At 32.0% G+C, this 18,612-nt stretch overlaps 1 protein-coding gene across 1 annotated transcript in view; it reads right to left on the reverse strand.

Annotated features, from left to right (window-relative positions):
• The window catches only part of CDH19 (cadherin 19), a 74,905-nt gene that overhangs the window by 6,037 nt on the left and 50,256 nt on the right, over positions 1-18,612 (reverse strand). Inside the window, exons 8-9 of the mRNA XM_079109210.1 lie at positions 17,209-17,330; positions 13,437-13,558 (exon numbers count right to left, since the gene is read on the reverse strand). Of these exons, the coding sequence (XP_078965336.1) occupies positions 13,437-13,558; positions 17,209-17,330 (244 nt within the window). The remainder of the gene's footprint in view (positions 1-13,436; positions 13,559-17,208; positions 17,331-18,612) is intronic.

The raw sequence follows: 18,612 nt of genomic DNA on the forward strand, positions 1-18,612 counted from the left end.
ATTTCAAATCAAAATGTGTTCCACTCTTTATTTCAGATCATAAAACAGTGAAGTAATGCAGATATGAACAAATCAGTTCTGAATAAATTATTTTATTTCAAAACATGAATGTGTCAGTCAAGTAGTTCATTATTGTCAAAAAAGATATGCTTGTCAAGATAGCATAGTGAGATTATGATTAATTCTGAAAATTAAAGCAAATTGAGTATAGGAGCTAGTGTTTTAAATTTTCTATAATTAAAGTGCTTTTAACAATGTGCCAAACAAAACTATCCTCGGTTGCAAGATGGCAAATACAAATTTATGTTATTTCCAATAACAGATCTCTCTCTACATGCATGAAGAACATTGTGATGCCAAAGCAGTTCATATATTTCTCTGCACTTATTTGTATTTTCTTCATAGGATCCCTAAGTCAATATTAAATTTGTGGTAACTAAATAATACAATAAAAGAAAACATTTTCATTCAATTCATGCTTAAATGTATAATGGATAAATGCATGGATAAATGCAGGTGTAGAATCATATATCAGGATGGTACTTTTATTTCAAAATATATGTCTTGTGTAGGTTGTTTAGGGAGAGGACAGGGGCTCAGAAGTCTTACATTCTGAATCTCAGCTTTGCTACTTACAAGTTTTCTATGTTTAAAAAATGGAGAAATAAACACTTAACTTTTCAGATTCATTTTTAGGATCCTGTGTCTTAGCATATGGAAGAGTTTCTGCACAATAGGTGTATTTCTATTATGTTTTCTTCATGAAAACATACTCATTAATATTTGCTTAGGATGGTATCCTATGTGTTGTTATTAATCTCCTTATTTGAATAGCAAGGTAAGATTGATGATAAACTATAAAATTCACTTTTAATTTGTTGTATGCATGCTAGATTTTTAGACAAGTAATACTTTATCTTAACACCTGATGCTGTATATTAACACAGAGTTTTTAGTATAAGTTGAAAATATAGGTTTTGAATCTAAAGGCTTAAGAAGACTGCAGACTTTGACTTTGAATGTATTTAGACATACTTTTAATTAATCAAACGACCCCAAATATAGTATTAGTAGATTGAGTGTGCACAGATTCAAAATTCTGTTTCCTTTTCAACAAACACAACTACACTTCTAGTTGCTTTATAAATTGGACCTCAAATAAAATATACTTTATTGGATTCCATTGCTTTAAAATATAGGAAACATTGACATAATCCAATCAGTCCATATGAGGTACCATTAATTCAATTGAACTAACCTTGAACATGTGACATGTACATTTTTCATGAAAACAAAAAACCTTTAACAAAGGACAACATTAAAATGCCTTCACTGGGAATATTCTTTTTTTTTTCATTTCAATATAACAATGAAAAGAACTTTCATGTTAATTTTTCAATAAAATCCTAAGAAAAACCTCTGTTTGTTACACTGCCCAGGTGTCCAAAGTATTTACTTATGATGACTAAGCTGGGAACTATTTATGCTCTCCTAAATTTATCAGAGAGACAAAGACAAGTTGAAAAGTCAAGAACATGTATAAAAAGCAACCATGATTATAGAGACTGGGATTAGCGGCAATAAGAATAACTCCCTATTATCGCAAATGTCAAGAGCTCATATTTTTAATTTTCTCTTTTCTCTCTGGGTAGAATTTTGCCCAGTTTCTTTCTCACACAGTACATTCAATTTCCTATCTATAGTACTGTGAATTCTGTAATGGAAATGCATTGTGTCATCCTAGCGAATCTAAAACTAACTTCCTCTTAATAGGACTTCATCTATGGACTTGATGCTATACTATATATTATTTCCACTAATCTTCACAGTGACCCTCTAGAATAAATCCTGTTATTGACCCCATTTAACCTTGAGTTTCAGATAAATAAAGGGCTGGGTCAGAATGCCAATGCAATCTGATGCTCAGATGAGATAGGAGATGTACGGGAGGTTTCTCAGGTACCTCACTCCTGCCCTGGGCTTGTTCCTGTCCTTGCAGGTAGCAAATGAAGTTCTTGAAAACAGAGATGAAACAGAAAAGGCCAAAAAGAACATTTCTTAAGTAAAAGAGACATACAATTATAATATAATTTATAGAGTAGATGTAGATCAACAATAATGGTTAAAAAGTAAGAAAATAATCTGAGATTTCATGTGAAAGAGAAGAATACAGCAAGTGAACTAATTCTTGAGTAAAATATGAATTAATGGGGAACGTGTCATCCCGACCAAATGACAGCCTGTGAAAACCAGGAGGGCAAAGATAAAATAGGTTGAAATAAATGAGATTAACATTTGTGGGTCAAAGATGGTCTAATATTGGCAGTTTCATAAGTTTCCACTTAATTATTGGATGGAACTTCAAACAGTGTTTGACTCTGAAGATAATCATGGGAATAAAGATAATCGTTTTCCTGCTATCAATCACTGCACTATGTATTTTTCTACAAGAGAGGCATGCATAGGCCCAGTTACTAAAATGTCACTCCTAGATTAATTATCCTCTTTCAAAAAACACAATATTCACTCTCCACAAACCACATGTCCTTTATTACACATGCAATTTTTTTGACAGCTAGTCTAAGAAGAAGCTGCTATTGTATCCAACAATATATTAGAGCCTGTTTCCTTTCTTGCTGCTCAGATAACAATGAAACCTACTTCCAAAATAAATCTAGGAGTAAATTGCTAAAGATTATATAAGATAAATTGAATCACTAGACAGAAATTCAGGAGTAATTTGCATAAATTATTAGTAATTTTATAAAATGTACTTAGTAAGCAATGTTTCTCAGTGCAAAAATGTCAAAGAAAAAGTAGGAATTGCAATAAATAAATGGAATAATTTTTTTAAAAAATTCATCTGAATGATTTGATTATGTATTTATGACAGCAATTGTACCTTGCACTAGGCTAAAAATGCAAATTGTGTCCCAGTGTCAAGAAATCACTGTTCATAAATTTGAACAAGACCATTACTCTATGTATTAATTTATTGGGAAAATGATTCTAAAACAGACCTGCTTTGACAAAAATAATCTATACAACTCAAAAGGATTTTAAAATAATCTGTTGAAAAACTCAAAGTACAAATTAATACAGTAATAGTAGCTGAGTCAATATGAAAATACAGACTAGTGCTTTTTCTCTAGTTTTGCCTATTTGCTTAACAGGTTACTGGGAAAACTTTTTTGAGAAGCTCATGGTAGTCTTAAAATTTGGTCGAGGAATACCCAAGTTCAAAAACTGTATCTCATAAAATTGTATTACATACATTTAGTACCATAGAGGTTGTATTTTGGGCCATTTTCTGGTAGAAATATATCTCTGTTCAGTTAAAAATTATAGATTCTTAACATTTTATCTCAGTGTATATTTTTGAATTTCCTTTAACTTATCATTTATACAATTTATACAAAATAAACATATGAATGAAAAATATTAAAGTACAAAAATATCTGATTAATACCTCAATCTATCTATTTGACACATATTGCTCTGGTGAAAACATGCCAAGTACTCCCAGAGCCTGGCTGTGCGATGCCTGTTGCTGTGGTTCAGATTCTAGTGGAGTAGAGTGTGAAACAGAACTACCGACCTGCAAAGCGTTGAGGAAGGACAGAACACTTAAAGTCCGTAAGACACCTAAATTCCATAATACTCAGAGTAAGTAGGGTCGGAGGACCTGGCACATACACTGAAGTTAGAAAACCTACTGCATGGCGAGGGCATCGTGAGCGTTCCAGGAGGGTTTAGACTCCATACTGAACAACACAAATTCTAAGTTGGGGAAACGCATAATCATTCATTTTTAATTGGCATCCTATGACCCATGGAAATTAACTAGTTTTTGCAAAACTCTTTCTGAGCACACCTTTAGGGCAGGTATGAAAACACTGTCTCATGCTCACAGGCAGCCACTGATGGTTATTGAAGAGTTCCTGATATGAAATACCAAAGATACTAACAATCACAATTATAAGATATAAGTGACTTTTAATGAGGAATGTACAGAAATTGCTGAAGTGTTTTCATGAATAAGATCAATCTACATGACTCCAGATAAAGACAAAGCTTCTGAGTCCCAAAGTTTTCCATTAGGTATGCTACGCTCCACATGATGTCACCAAAGTCATATTTTCTCCCATTTACAAAAGGTCTATGTAATTACTGAAATCTGATTTTCCAGGGAACTGTCTTCATGCCTACAGCCTCAACAAATACAACTGATTATAAATTAGTGCATATTACCATGTATGTGCTGTGATTTTGAAAGAAGCAAAGTTTGACATTACAGAAACATTCCTCTGCATAAATGTCAAAGTAGAATCCACTTCAAAAGAGATGTTAGGTCCTTGGTAGTGTAGAATGTGTGAGAAGACACAGAAATTGATACATGAAAGACAAATGGAGGAGATGGGATCAACGGAACTTGGTGACTTATTGCATCTGGAAAAGGAACACTAGAATGTATTAAGAATTATATCCATATATCTTCCATGCATTAACTAATGGGTTTTAATAATTTTGCTAGGAATATTGACAAAATATGGAGTTGGAAGCAAACTTAATATTAGCATAGAACATCTGAGTACAAGTTTTTGTTTGTTTGGTTTTCCTAGTAGTTGAACATATGTAGGTTTGAAACACAGCAAAAATTATGAGTGGCAATCATTTGGATATGAGCTGTATGTAGTTCAGAGGTAGAGGTGAATGAGAGAAGAAAAGAGTGAATTTAGGAAAATGAAAACGAAAAACACAGAAAGGTAAGGAAGGTGAAGAAAAATCCTGTTGATCACAATATGGAATCATTGAAATTTAAGCAAGACAAAAATGTCACAGTGTGTGGAGACACACTACATGTTTTTAGACAGAATTACTTTATCAAAGATCTAAAAAATCACCAACATTATACTTTGCTTCTGGGAAAAATTTTATTAATTTGAATTGATTTGAATCATTAATTCAAAAAGTGACTGATTTATACCAAAATTTGATAAGGCAAATTTGATATTTAATAGGACTTTTCTGAAAACCAATGAAAATTCTTTCCCTGTTCTGCTCCTCACTCCCATCACTTACACATTAAGAACCACAACAGAAATTCCTTATTAACTCAGTCTTTGAGAAAATGTGTGGTTTCCTCCAGATGTGAGTCACTCTTCAGTTCATGTATTATCTAATTAAAGAATACAGATATAAGACAATTATCAATCTGTCCTTTTGCCTACTGTTTGATTCTGTGGAAAATGAGACAAGAATTATCCTCACAGTATGAAAAAATATATAAAATATAACAGGTTTCAATAATGATTCTAAATTAATCCTATGTGAAAATGATATTTTGGATATATTTTTTAAATAAACATTATTAAAGTTAGATTCCATCTGCTTATTTTTATGTTCTTAAAAGTGACAGGAAAATTGAAAATCTTAGTGCATTCATTTATCAGTATTGCTCTATAAAATCTTATTTTTCTAATAATTTTCCTTTTCAACAACCTTATTACACATTTGTTTTTGATATTTTCAGAAAACTGAAAAATAATAGAGTGAAAGAAGGCCTTTTTTTCTCATAAGTTTTACAATTACTATATCACAGATTTGGGTATAGCATATGATTTTGATCATTGATTTTAGCACTAGTTATAATAATTCATTTTCATCATATTTATTATATATGCATTTTGACTTGTTTCATTGTAATGCCGAATTTGGTTCAAATTTATCAAAGGGCTTCTTAGAATCAAATGAAACATTGTTTTATTAGTAAAATGATCCTTAGTGAAATTAATGATATAATTACATTATGTAAAATTTCAATAAATTCAAAATATAAAGTTTTGTTACCTTCCTAAAAACATCATGTTTTTGGATATTGTCTTTTAATTCTTCCAGACCTTGTTCTTAATAATAATTTACATATTGTTTACCACCATATTTGTAATACTTTTTTGTGTTGGAATTAATGAGTGCAAATGTCTAATTTCATATATATATATATATATTTTTTTTTTTTTTGCCATAACTAAAGATACTTAAAATAGCTTAGAGATTCTTTCCTTATTTTGGGAAAGTTTATATAGCATGAGGATCTTTTCAATTTACAGTTTTTAAAGTATTCATTTTTACAGTTCTCTTGACTAAGTTATCCCTTTGATTTGATATGACACATTCTAAATAATCTTCATGATTATTGTTTTAATCCTCTCTCCTTAGGTTGCTTACAGCATTACTTGAATATGTTATTTTTTTTTCATTTTAACCTGATGATTCTTTTAATTTCGTATTTTGAAATGGGCATAGATTCACAGGAAATTGCAAAAATAATCCATAGACTTATCTCAAACACTTATTCAACCCCTCATTCAAGGGTTGCATCAGATGTAACCATAGCACACAATTAACATCACGTCCTGCTAATGGAACAGCAAAAGTCAACCTCAAAGATGTTACTCTGGGGTTCTTAACTTGGCATTTTTATTGTAAAGAACAGATACCCTTCCACATCTTGCTAAAGACATGGGCCTGGGTCTGCTGCCCTCTGCTGTCCACTCTGACCTTGCTGCTTCCATGCAAGCCCAGTGCACCTGGCTGCGCCTTTTCCTCTTCACAGGAGGGAACAGGCTTCTTGCTAAGAACTTGGAGACACAGTCTCATCACGATCTTGAAAGAATGAGTTTCAGTATTCAGAGAATTTTCCCTTAATTATTTGTGAATACAAGTTTTAAAAATCTGATAATCTTGATGTTAACATCAAGGTAATAAGGGAAAATTGATTTTCTAGGATGATTTATTGATTGTTATAGAATCTAATTGCCTCAAATTGTGTTACTTCAAGACTCATTAATCTGGTTGCTCTATTAATTTAGAAACCAATTTGAAAGACTATTCTACTTTTTATTGGGTTTAAGGTGCTTTATTAGGTGAATGGCATGCAAAAACACCCTTTATCTTGGATAATAGTGCTAAATTAAGAAAGACCATCTTTTTATGTAAATTACACACATTTTAAATTCTTTGATGGTATCAGTATACAAAACCCATTTATTAAAATGCTTGATTCCCATGAATATTAACAATAAAAATTCTGATGTAATATGATATACATCCATGTATTTCATAATAACAGGGACATGTTCTGAGAAATGGGACATCAGAGCTTTTGCCACTGGGGGGATCATGATGGAGTAAACTCACACCCACCTAGGTAATACAGCAGACTGCACACCTAGGCATCATGGGGCTAGCGTCATATATCCCGCTATGACTGAAAGGATGTTAGACAGTTCATCAATGTGTAATAGAATACAATCTCTGGACCTGACAGAAGTAAATAACATGTTAATTTCTATCAATGGCATTTTTTATGAAAAATAAAGGTTCAATATTACTATCTTAATTTAGGAATGATTAAGAGCATGTTTGAAAGTCTTTAGTCACCCTTTTAGAAGTCCATTTTTTTTATTCACTTAGTGCTTGGTTTTGGTTTTAGATTGAGGAAAATCTTCCCAGAAAAATTTAAACCAGAAATCTGAACTCAAGTCAGTCTGAATCTACAATTAACATCTGAAGAAACCTGTGACAAAAACAAGGACAATCTTGTAGACGTCACAGCACTAATGCTTATGAATAAGGCATCTCAGTGAACACAAAAGACAGTATTTATAGTGATATGTTCAGTGGCAGCATTCAAATCTCCTGTCCATGGATTTCAGTCCATCACCTGTAGTGTAGCAGGCAGAGAGCATGTTTAGGTTTCCCTTTTGATTTGAGTGGAGTAACATTACAGGTGGCCATATGTCATTTTTCAGATACTTATAAGACTGAGCCAATTTGAGAGAGTCATATCTCCAAGTTCCCCTAGTGATTATTTGATGATGTCTATCCTTCCTCCTCAAAGTAAAGTGATTATAAAATAGGGCTGATCCATGTGACATTCTGAGTTTGAATGATGACAATCCCAGACAGGAGGGGTGAGGGTCAATCAAAATTACTCTTCACCTTAACATCATGGATATAATTCTTTTCACATAAGGGTAGAGAAAATCCTTATTTTCAGGTTTGTTTTTCATTATGAAAATAATCTAAGGATAGCAGTTAGATGAGTGTGGCACAAGTAGTTACCATTAGTTCCCTTCTTGGAGACAAGTACATATGCAGGCATGGTTTAATCCATTATAAATTACATGATGGTGAAAAGTGACTTAAACTATTTGAAGGACAGAATACGCATCTGTAAATTAGAAAAGGCAAGCTATTTTATAGATATTCCTATACAACTTTACATTTAAGTTTTTAGCAGGGTGAAGGAGAAATCTATGGCACTACATCCAAAAGACATTTTTTCCCTCAGTAGATAATACTGGCTATGCCTTGACAGTATGTTATACCAAACATTAGTATTTGAGTTTCATTTTGAAAAGTTCTACCTAGATCTAGAGGTTGATATTTCAGGTTTTTTTTCTTTTTATTCTTAGAAATGTTCCAATGAATAAAGAAGAATTAACTTATTTTAATTGAAAAAAGGTTAATTCTATTTTTAATTACTATGTGGATACATTGCAGTTTTAAAAAGTTAGGGTGCATTATGAAAACAGTAATATATATCTTGAACTTTGTCAAGATATTTCATCATCAAGACAATCATTTCATCATTGTTCATAATTTTTCAAAATACACTTTTAAAGAGTTATATGATTTCAAAACTGGAATGATGAATGAATACCAGGATGATGTAATAATGAAATAAATTTTCATCATAGTATTATCCTTTTAATGGCATTGCTTCTAAAATTACTTAAACTCACAAAGAGATTTAAAAATAGACTGACATACTGTCATTTTAGTCTGATTTTAGCCTTCATTAAAATCAGTTGAAACTTCATCATAAATACAGAGAAAAGAAAACTGAAAAGGGAAGACATTTCACAAAATTTAGGTCAATTAGAAGATGAATACCAAAGCAGAAACTAACACTGTAGACTCAGGACACTGATGAAATTCACCATGAAAGCAAATATTCACATTATGGGACTTCAGGTGAAGGTATACTAGGTGACTTTTCTCAAATCAAAAACTGTGAGTTAACACTATAATTCTATGGATAAAGATAAAATGTGGTAATCATCCTGTAAGTCACAAAGCAGGGATTTCATTACACAGTATTTTGATTTGAGTAGTTCCATTTTGCTAAACATAAGTGTGATATTACCTTTCTTCTTTTGTAAGATGTTTGCACCCAAATTTACTGATTTATCTTAAAAGATATGTTCAAACGTGACTAGGAGGAAAAAGATACATTAGAAAAATATTCTAAAAGGACCACATATCCTAGTTGGTGTTTATAAATATGAAGAATAAATTCTTGCTATCATGGAATAAAGATAGTGTCTTTTCAGCAACACATGTACTGTTAAAGATTTGAAAACGAAGTATTGCATATTTATAAATATGCATTTGCCAGGTTTGCATTTTAGTAACTTGTCCAGTAGAACCTGAACATTCTCCTCGGCTTAGCTAGAGTATAAACAGCTTTCTTTTTGAAAGCAGTTGCCCCTGGCTCCTGCTTTTGAAGCATTTACTTTAGATAACTTGTAGTTGCTAACTCTTCTTTTCCCCTCTGCAATGTAGATGAATCGTCTTCCAGTCTCTCCCATTTTACAACTCTTGACAATCTTTCCGAAAAACTTGGGAGCCACTCATATCAAGAATAGTGTCCCCATTTCCCAGTCCCAATAGGAGAGGAGAAGCTTAACTTCCATAAAGAGCCAATTAAAAACATAGATGACAAAATCCCATTGAGCAAATTCCCCACCAGTGTGTCCTCCAGAACTTTCCCACTCATCCTTGCAACACTTAGAACTCTACAGAAGTTGGGTGCAGTGACACATGCAGGCAGGATTCCTTGAGCCTAGGAGTTGGTGACCAGTCTAGACAATATAGGAATACTCCAGCTCAAAAACAATTAAAAATCTCTACATTCTTTTGTTTGAACAACAACAAAAAAACTTCACCTCTCTTGTCAGTTAGGGTAATTTTGACTCTTACTGCAATAGTCTTGAGGGGTCTTGCTTGACATCTTTAGAAAGTGTCCAGTGAAATTTCTCTTTCATGCATTTTAATAAGTTGTTTCTACTTTCACTTGACCCCTATAAGTGTAAACTTTTGACAGATGACCAGTTTCAGAAGGAGGAAATTTAACCAGATGGTAAACTGAGACAAATTTCTCCCCCTAGAGCAGTGAGCATAAATACTGTTCACACTTCCTTCAAAAGTATCCACCTTCTAGCTGGCACTGTCACAAGTTCGTTCTTTCCTACTTCACTGACAAACATCCTCAGTCCCCTTGTGAACTGCTCTTCTATTACTTAATCTATAAATATTACTGTCCCTAAAACTCCTTCCCCTGTCTTTTCATATTCTTATTTTACATATATTTAGTTCCTGGATGGATATCCTCTGTTGGCCATCAGTCTGCCCTAACTCCAAAATATGTTCGAGTTTAAGCCGCACGTTTTTGTCTTTATCTGATATATCAAGAAACAAATAAAAATAAATAACATTCCCTCCTCCTTGGAACCCTTTATTTATTAGGCTTCTAGGTCACCACACTCTTCTGTAGTGTTAGTTATAATATGGTTCCCATAGGGTTTTCCCATTCCCTCAACCTGGTCTGGTTCTCTAGACTCCTTCTTTCTCTGTCCAAACTCCTTCCAGGATCTCAACACAACTCAGGCCTTTGGATATCACATATGAGACTGATAAATTCAAACTTATGATGTCTAGAACGATTTCTCCCCTAAATGTTCTGTTGGTATCCAGCAATCTATATGACATGTCTGTTCTACTACCTAAGGGAAGAGAATTTTTAAGATGAGAAAAGAGATAAAATTGTAACTAAATTAATGACTGTGAAATACCATATCAGGGAGTTTTTCCTGTGTCTATGCTGCTATCAGAGAAATGACTGAAGGTTTGGGGCCCTGAAGTTAGAGTGTTTTGCTTTGGGAAAGTTCATCTGCTCCCCCTTTGCCATAAATTCTCTTCAGCCTTTTGCCCAAAGCCAACCATCAGCATGGTGTCACGGTCCCTGAGTGATACTCTCATTTACAAAAAATGTGATTACTCCTCATTTTACAAATATGATGACTTCTGAGTTGTGGTTATAAACCAGGATCTTGGAAAAAGAATGTGTCACCCACTTAGGTGGTAGAGATAGGCAGGGACTCAAATGTAATAGCAAGGGAAACTCAATCTGTCAATGTATATTTCTCATTTTCACACCATGCAAAAGTAGAAAAAAGGTTGCCATTAACATGGCTATTTATAATTGTTATTGTAAACAATTGAGAAGTTAAAATGAAAGATCCAGTGTGGTCACTGGAATCAACTTACTGTATTCAAGAAATGTTTATAAGACAAGTCTAATACTCTGATCTAGACCTCAAGTCCCTAATGTATAGGTTGTGCTGTCTTCCCAAGTCTTCTACTCAGTGATCTTAGCCCAACTGAGGGCACTGAAAATGCAGCTTTATTTGGTAAATGTACTTGCCACCTGGGGCATTGTAAGATATAAGTGTATAGAAGATGAAGTCAATTAAACCATTTTTTAAAAAAATTAGAAATAGGTTCTTTTATAAAGGTGATAACTTAAATACATTTATAGCTATTATAAAATAATTGCCATATGAATTATGGACATTAAAGTTGTATCACACTGTATATTTCAAAAAACTAGAAAAAATCTTGTCATTTTCACCACAAAGAAATGATAAATGTTTGAGGACATATCTGTTTAACCTAGTTGAAACATGATATAGTATCAATTAATAAGCACATTTTAATGTTTATGCACCCATTAAAAATAATATTTTTAAATTGAATATTTTAATCAAAAATTTGAAATATGAAACTTTAAAATTTAATTGTACCCACAATCATTATAAAATGATTTATTTTCAATGCATGAATTTAATATGTATTGATTAGAAAATTGTAAGATACATTTGTTCTTTTCAAATTATTTGAATTTGAAGGAAACGGATTTACTAGACTTAAAGTATCATTTATGAGACTTAAACTAGTTAAAGTGATTTTTTAAAGTTCCTTAATAGATTTTTCTCCATGCCCAAGCGATCAGGTGTGTTTGAAAGGTCTGAAACATCACCCGTGTTATTTTCAAATGGAATAATCTACTTATAATACAAATTTTTTTAAAAATGTGTAAGCCTAGTTTCCTTGGGAATTGTGAGTCCCCGTTCTTTTGCATTCTTTTTTTATTTTATTTTATTTTAATGATCCCAACTATTCTACACATGTCCCTGATTTTTAAATTAGGGGCAGTGTAGTAAGAGGGAGAAACTCAGAACTTTTTATATCTTTCACTTTCTCAAAGCTATAGGTTTTAATCAAAAATCAATAAATAACTATTAAAAGTCATTTTCATATTTATAACTATGTTATTTTTAAAGAAGTGTATGCTAAAGTATTTATGGTCAGATTTGAGATTCTCAGAATACAATGGTTCAAGCATGAACATAATTGAACACAACTGACTCCACAGTTTAAGAACCATTAATGATTTCTAGTATCTTATGGTTGAATAATGAAAGACAGTTAAGATGTAGCTATTTCTTAAGATCTTCCTATCAGCTACCTTATTAGGAAATTGAAAGTAAAACATAATGTTGGTTACTACTAGTTGTTGGTAAAGAAATATAATTTCTGCTTTTGTAAAATCCATATGGTCTCCAACTAGCTTCACTAAGAAATTTAAGGCTATATAGAATATATTGATTTCATGTATTTATGAAAATAAGACTATAAAATTTTTGAAATTAGGGACTATTTGAAAAATAAGCTATATTTAACTCACTTCTGTTTCCTACGGAGTGTCTTCAGACATATGTAAGATTATTATGTACTAGAGCTGAGAGATATGAAAAGAACAAAGAACATTCCAATTTTACAATCAAAAACATGAGCTCTTGATGAAAAAGGAGTGTGTTAAATAAACTGTGAGTTAATGACAAAGTATTTCAGTGTATGTGTAAAATATTTACTATTGAATCCCTAGTGTTCTGGAAATTTCTTTAAACATTTAAGGAATTTAGAGTAGAAAATTTAAGTTTTATGTTATTTTAAAATAAAAATAAATCTATACTATTATATTGAATACACAACATAGAAACATATAATTAATGTAGTTAAAGTATCTACAATGACATTTCAAAATGGAATGAGTATACAACAAAATTTACGTGTAGCATATAAAATATTAATCACATCTAATATGTAAAATATAGAATTACTATAGTATAATTTATATAATATCGTATATGGATATTAGTATTATAAGTCATGTAGTCATTATATATAATATATAAAATAATGATGTATTGCTCAGACTTGTTTAATTTATGAAGATTTCTTACCTGACCGGAGGCTGCATTTTCACACACATAAGTCTCATAGTATTCAGAGAACTCAGGAGCATGATCATTGACGTTTAGCACTTGTACATACACAGGGACTGAAGAAATCTGTTGAATATTGTCTACAAGTTGAAAAATATACAATGAAACAATACTTTAATAATGTCTTAAAATCATGAAAAATTGCCTTCAAGACTACATGAGTAGTTTTCTTATTTCACTTGAAAAACCAAAGGTCAGGATCTCTACATGAGGACAGGATAACTATAGGATTCATGTATTTTTCAATAATATGGCCAAGGAAAATTTCTGTGTTCAACACATCTACTCAAGTAATATTTACTACGTGTGTTTTATCAGACGTGGTTATCGTTGGAAAACGTTAGGTGTAAGCACAGCTTGCTTAATTCTAGTAATTGCCAGAATTATTTATATAAATTTACTTAACTCTGTTGAATGTAGGTATTATTAATTTCCCTGACTTTACTGATAGAACAATTGAGAAACCATTTACTGTTCAACATTGCCTGAGGTTTCAGTTGATGTGGAAATGCTTGTTAAGAATATACCAGTCAATCCTTGCCAGGCGGCGCACACCTGTAATCCCAGGGACTTGGAAAGCTAAGGCAGGAGGATCTCAAGTTCAAAGACAGCCTCAGCTACTTAGTGAAGCAAGGCCCTAAGTAACTCAGCAAGATCCTGTCTCTTAATAAAATAATAAAAGGGCTAGGGACATGGCTCAGTGGTTAAGCACCTCTGGGTTCAATCCCTATTTCAAAAAAAAAATTATATATATATATATACACACACATACACACACCAGTATATACCAGTCAATGCTCTTAATCACTAAAATTTGGGTGCAGGTTTTAAAAATAAAATTGTTATTTAAATAGAATATTCTACAACATACAATAATTTTTAAATTAAAATTTGATTTTAAAAATAAATTTAATATTTTAAAAATGTTGATCTACTTCAGATGATCAATTTCAACATTGATGTAATAACATATGATGAATTTGTATTTCAATTACGTATCTACTTTTATTAAATCTCATGTTTTAATTTTTTCCTTAAATTCAATTTGAAGGCTTACTGGTTTCCTCAGGAGAATTAAAACATTTTCAAGACTTTTCCTTTGTTCTTTTTATGCTATCTGCATTTTTTTTATTTTCCAATCTATAATTATAAGTGAAATATAAATGTATTTTGCTTTAATTGTTTCAAATATCCAGTGTCTACTATCATTGCTGTTTGGTTACTTAGTTCAACGTACACATCACTGTAATATCTATAGTCTCTAGTGTAAGGCATTGGAATATGTAATCTTTTTAAACTGTGAATTTTATGTTCTATTAACTGAATAATATATGTGCACACACACATGCAGATATGTAAGTTGTGCCAAGCATTTGAAGCTGTTTCTTTCCTTAGTGCTGTCGGGTCAGTGGGTAAGCTGGGGAAACACCAATACAGTTTAGCAGCTGAGGTCTTATCTGATAGGCTGTGTTGTGCTGTGCTGTCTTTCAATATTTGAACATCACCCTTGAACAGACATATGATGACATAATTATAGTGTTGATCAGATTATACACTTTATTCCTAGTACATATGTAAATATCCAAGTGTTGAAGTAACTACTTTTATAGACAGCAGGAATCTTACAACTCAAAGATTTCTGTTATTGTTGTTTTGTTTTACAATGTTGAATCAAAAAATACTTCAACAATTTTCCTCTGGGGATCTTCTCTCATAGAAAGGCACTCCTCTGATAAAAAAGTAATTATATAGCTAGTAAGATAGGATACAATTAAATTATCTTGCACTTTTTTGTGCCATTGATTTATTCTTTTGATCCTTTTCATTCATAAGAGATTAGAGCATTTGGTATCTAAAAATACAAACTGTAAATTTTAAAGACTCTGCCTACTAATAATTCACATTGTGGTGCATCTACATTCAGAAAGTAAATTATATATCTTCACAAACATTATTTTAGCAGACAAAATAAGCTGAAAGGGGAGATATTTCTATAAATTCAATAAATTATGATCTTATAATAGCTGAGAACAATTTGATAGAGAAATCTATTTTTGAGGATGTCTAGACTTCCCTTGAACTGATTTGGATTCACTTTCACAATAGCTTTGTAGAGAGTGACATTATGAATAATTTGTTCTCAGAAATAAATACGCCATGAATAAAAGCTTCTCGCTCTTGGAATAAACACCTTTGTGCTTTCTGACAGGAAAATCCTTGGCATTTCTTCTACCACAGCAGGCATTTGTTCTATTGTAACATTTGTTCCTCGTCCTTTATTGTCTAGTTAGACAGAAAATTCAAACCCTGACCCAAGTCCTCCTGCCCCATTTCCACAGATCTATTCAACATATTGCAAAGAATATGTGAGAGGTACTTTCCATTCTGCCACATCACCTGCAGCTGTTCAGTAACATGAGGAATAAAGCAGACTAAGGTTTAAAGTCTTAAAGAGATCCAAGAAATTGAAGAAGATTATTGGAGTTCTATGCAAAATTGGTTATAAGAAAGGGTACATTCTAGAACATCTCAAATTCACAGCTTCAATCCTTTGCTGTACTACACTTTAATCCTTCACAATGTTATACTAAATGCATGGGCCAAGTAATGGTAATCATTTTGACTGTCTCTACTCTTGTGTTATATCTATTCCTTTGTGTTTTATGTCACATGATTGAATAACCAATTCATTCAAAATATTATGGATACAATTCAAATGGTAAATTGGTATTATTTCACCCACTTTTATACCTTAACAAAGAAATTTTCTGCTTATCTCTGAAACAAATAAACAAGCAGACAACTGGTCATTACTAATTATTAAAATCTGACCCATCAGCACAACTTCAAATGGGAGTTCAGTTGAAAAATGAATTACTTTTTTTGTGATATGCAATGTTATTTGTATCCTTCATATTCTGTACTATAATTATATTGAAATATGATTTATGTTAAATATCTAAATTCTAGAAGAATTAACTCTTATATTTTATCCTAAACAAAGGAAAAAAGCACAGGCATTCAGTATTTGATTTCTGAAACATTCACTTATTAACTGATAGTTACTCTAAACTGGTTATGGTTAAACAAAACAAACAAATTATTTTAAACTTTGAAATTTTAATTCAGACTTTATAGACTTACTATTATTTTCATAGTAGTAAAGCAACATTTAAAATCAATTAAATACTTCCCTAATTTGACAATCTGGGGAACCAGTCCTATGAAGTACGTACTACAGTTTGCTTCCACTTGAAACTGTCTTTTCAGATGAAGTTGTTTTTAGAAAGTACATAAGATTTTCCTTTTTAATTAAAATTATGACTTAAAACTAAACTCACTCAGATTATCTGTTCAAAAACTTATAGAATTATACTTTTAGTGTTTAGTTACTGACAAAATATTTTAGTGCACATGATTGTCAGGACATAAAATTTCAGGCCTTGTGATTTACTCCATATATTTTTTGCATTAAATATTATTTATTGTTACAATAAGTAAAAACAAGTTAGAAAATATTCAGTGTCAACCCTATAAAAACTTTAATAGAAGTGAAAACAAGCAATTCATGATCAAATGAAATGTGTATGTACACATCCTTACATATGTAATATTGTTTAACTATAAATTTCAACGACATTTAAAAATGGTCCTGTCCTCATGGTTAGGAATTATGTAATGTCATTAAAAATACAGTGATGAAATATACAGTTTCCAAATTAGTACTTACATCTTTCTGTGGCTGTGACACTTAGATTGTACCATGCGTTGACTTCCCGGTCAAGTGGGCTAGTGACAATAATTGTGCCATTGTCACTGATAGTGAACTCTTTGCTTCTGGTAATAGAATATCTGCACCAAGAGGAAAGAATCCCTAGTATTATCATATTTGCTGTGTAACATGGATATATAACATGACTTCCTGCCACAGGATTAATTATTAAATGCACACTCTGCGTAGCTAATGTGATGCCAGTTTTAAAAATGGCACATTCACATATTTAATCAACCCAGCAGTGACAGAAAAGAGAAACTGATACAGCGTTCCATTTAAATTGGTGTATGCTAAATCTAAACACATGTCACTCATTCTCAAGCCCAGGAGAGAATGTTTTAAAATGATGTGGTTGAGAAGCCTAGGTTTGGGGCTGTACCTCAGTGGTAGTCGCTTGCCTAGCGTTGGTGCGGCACGGGGTTCAATCCTCAGCACCGCATAAAAAGAAAGAAAGAAAGAAAGAAAGAAAGAAAGAAAGAAAGAAAGAAAGAAAGAAAGAAAGAAAGAAAGAAAGAAAGAAAGGAAGGAAGGAAGGAAGGAAGGAAGGAAGGAAGGAAGGAAGGAAGGAAGGAAGGAAGGAAGGAAGGAAGGAAGGAAGGAAGGAAGGAAGGAAAGAAGAAAGAAAGAAAGAAAGAAAGGTATCATGTCCATCTACAACTAAAATATGTATAAAAAAGAAAACCCCTGCACACCACAAAACTTGTGAAATAAAGAAGTAAAAGTAAGTAGAGAAATGAATGATTGTGAACCTTTCTTCTTCTTCTTCTTCTTCTTTTTTTCTTTTCTCTTTTTCTCTTGTAGCAAAGTGAACATATTCTCTGCCTAGACTGCTACTGGTCTCTTTCCTACACTAGCTGTTCTATGTAAGACTCTGTGTGTTATATTACAATTACTTAATTACTATTAGATTTAAAAAGTTCGTTTTGCTTATGTAAACAAAATAATTTGATAGTATTTGATAAAAACAACTTCACTTTATGAAACAGATTGACCTTTAATTTTATTCCAGAATTAAAAATAACTCAAATCCTGGAAATAGCTACATCCACTGTCCTTTACTTCTGATGCACATATTGATTGCATGTGTAGTGCAGCTCCCATAAAGGAAGGCAAGGTGCAAAGCACTTTATGTGAAAGTCTGCAAAGTGATGTCAAATCTACAATAAAAGAAGCCTTGAAGTGCTTGGAGTGTCTCATCAGCTTGCAAATGATTAATAATGAAAATTAAAGGAGAGTAACAAGAGGTTCTAGTAACGGCTTCTCACTGTGCGTATATTCTTGAAGATTTCCAAGAGATTTCAGTGAGATTTGCCATAATTGTGGCAAAGATGAGAATATTTTAATCTTTAATTGACAGAT

The sequence above is a fragment of the Sciurus vulgaris genome (assembly GCF_902686455.1).
Source record: "Sciurus vulgaris genome assembly, chromosome: 13".
NCBI lineage: Eukaryota > Metazoa > Chordata > Mammalia > Rodentia > Sciuridae > Sciurus > Sciurus vulgaris.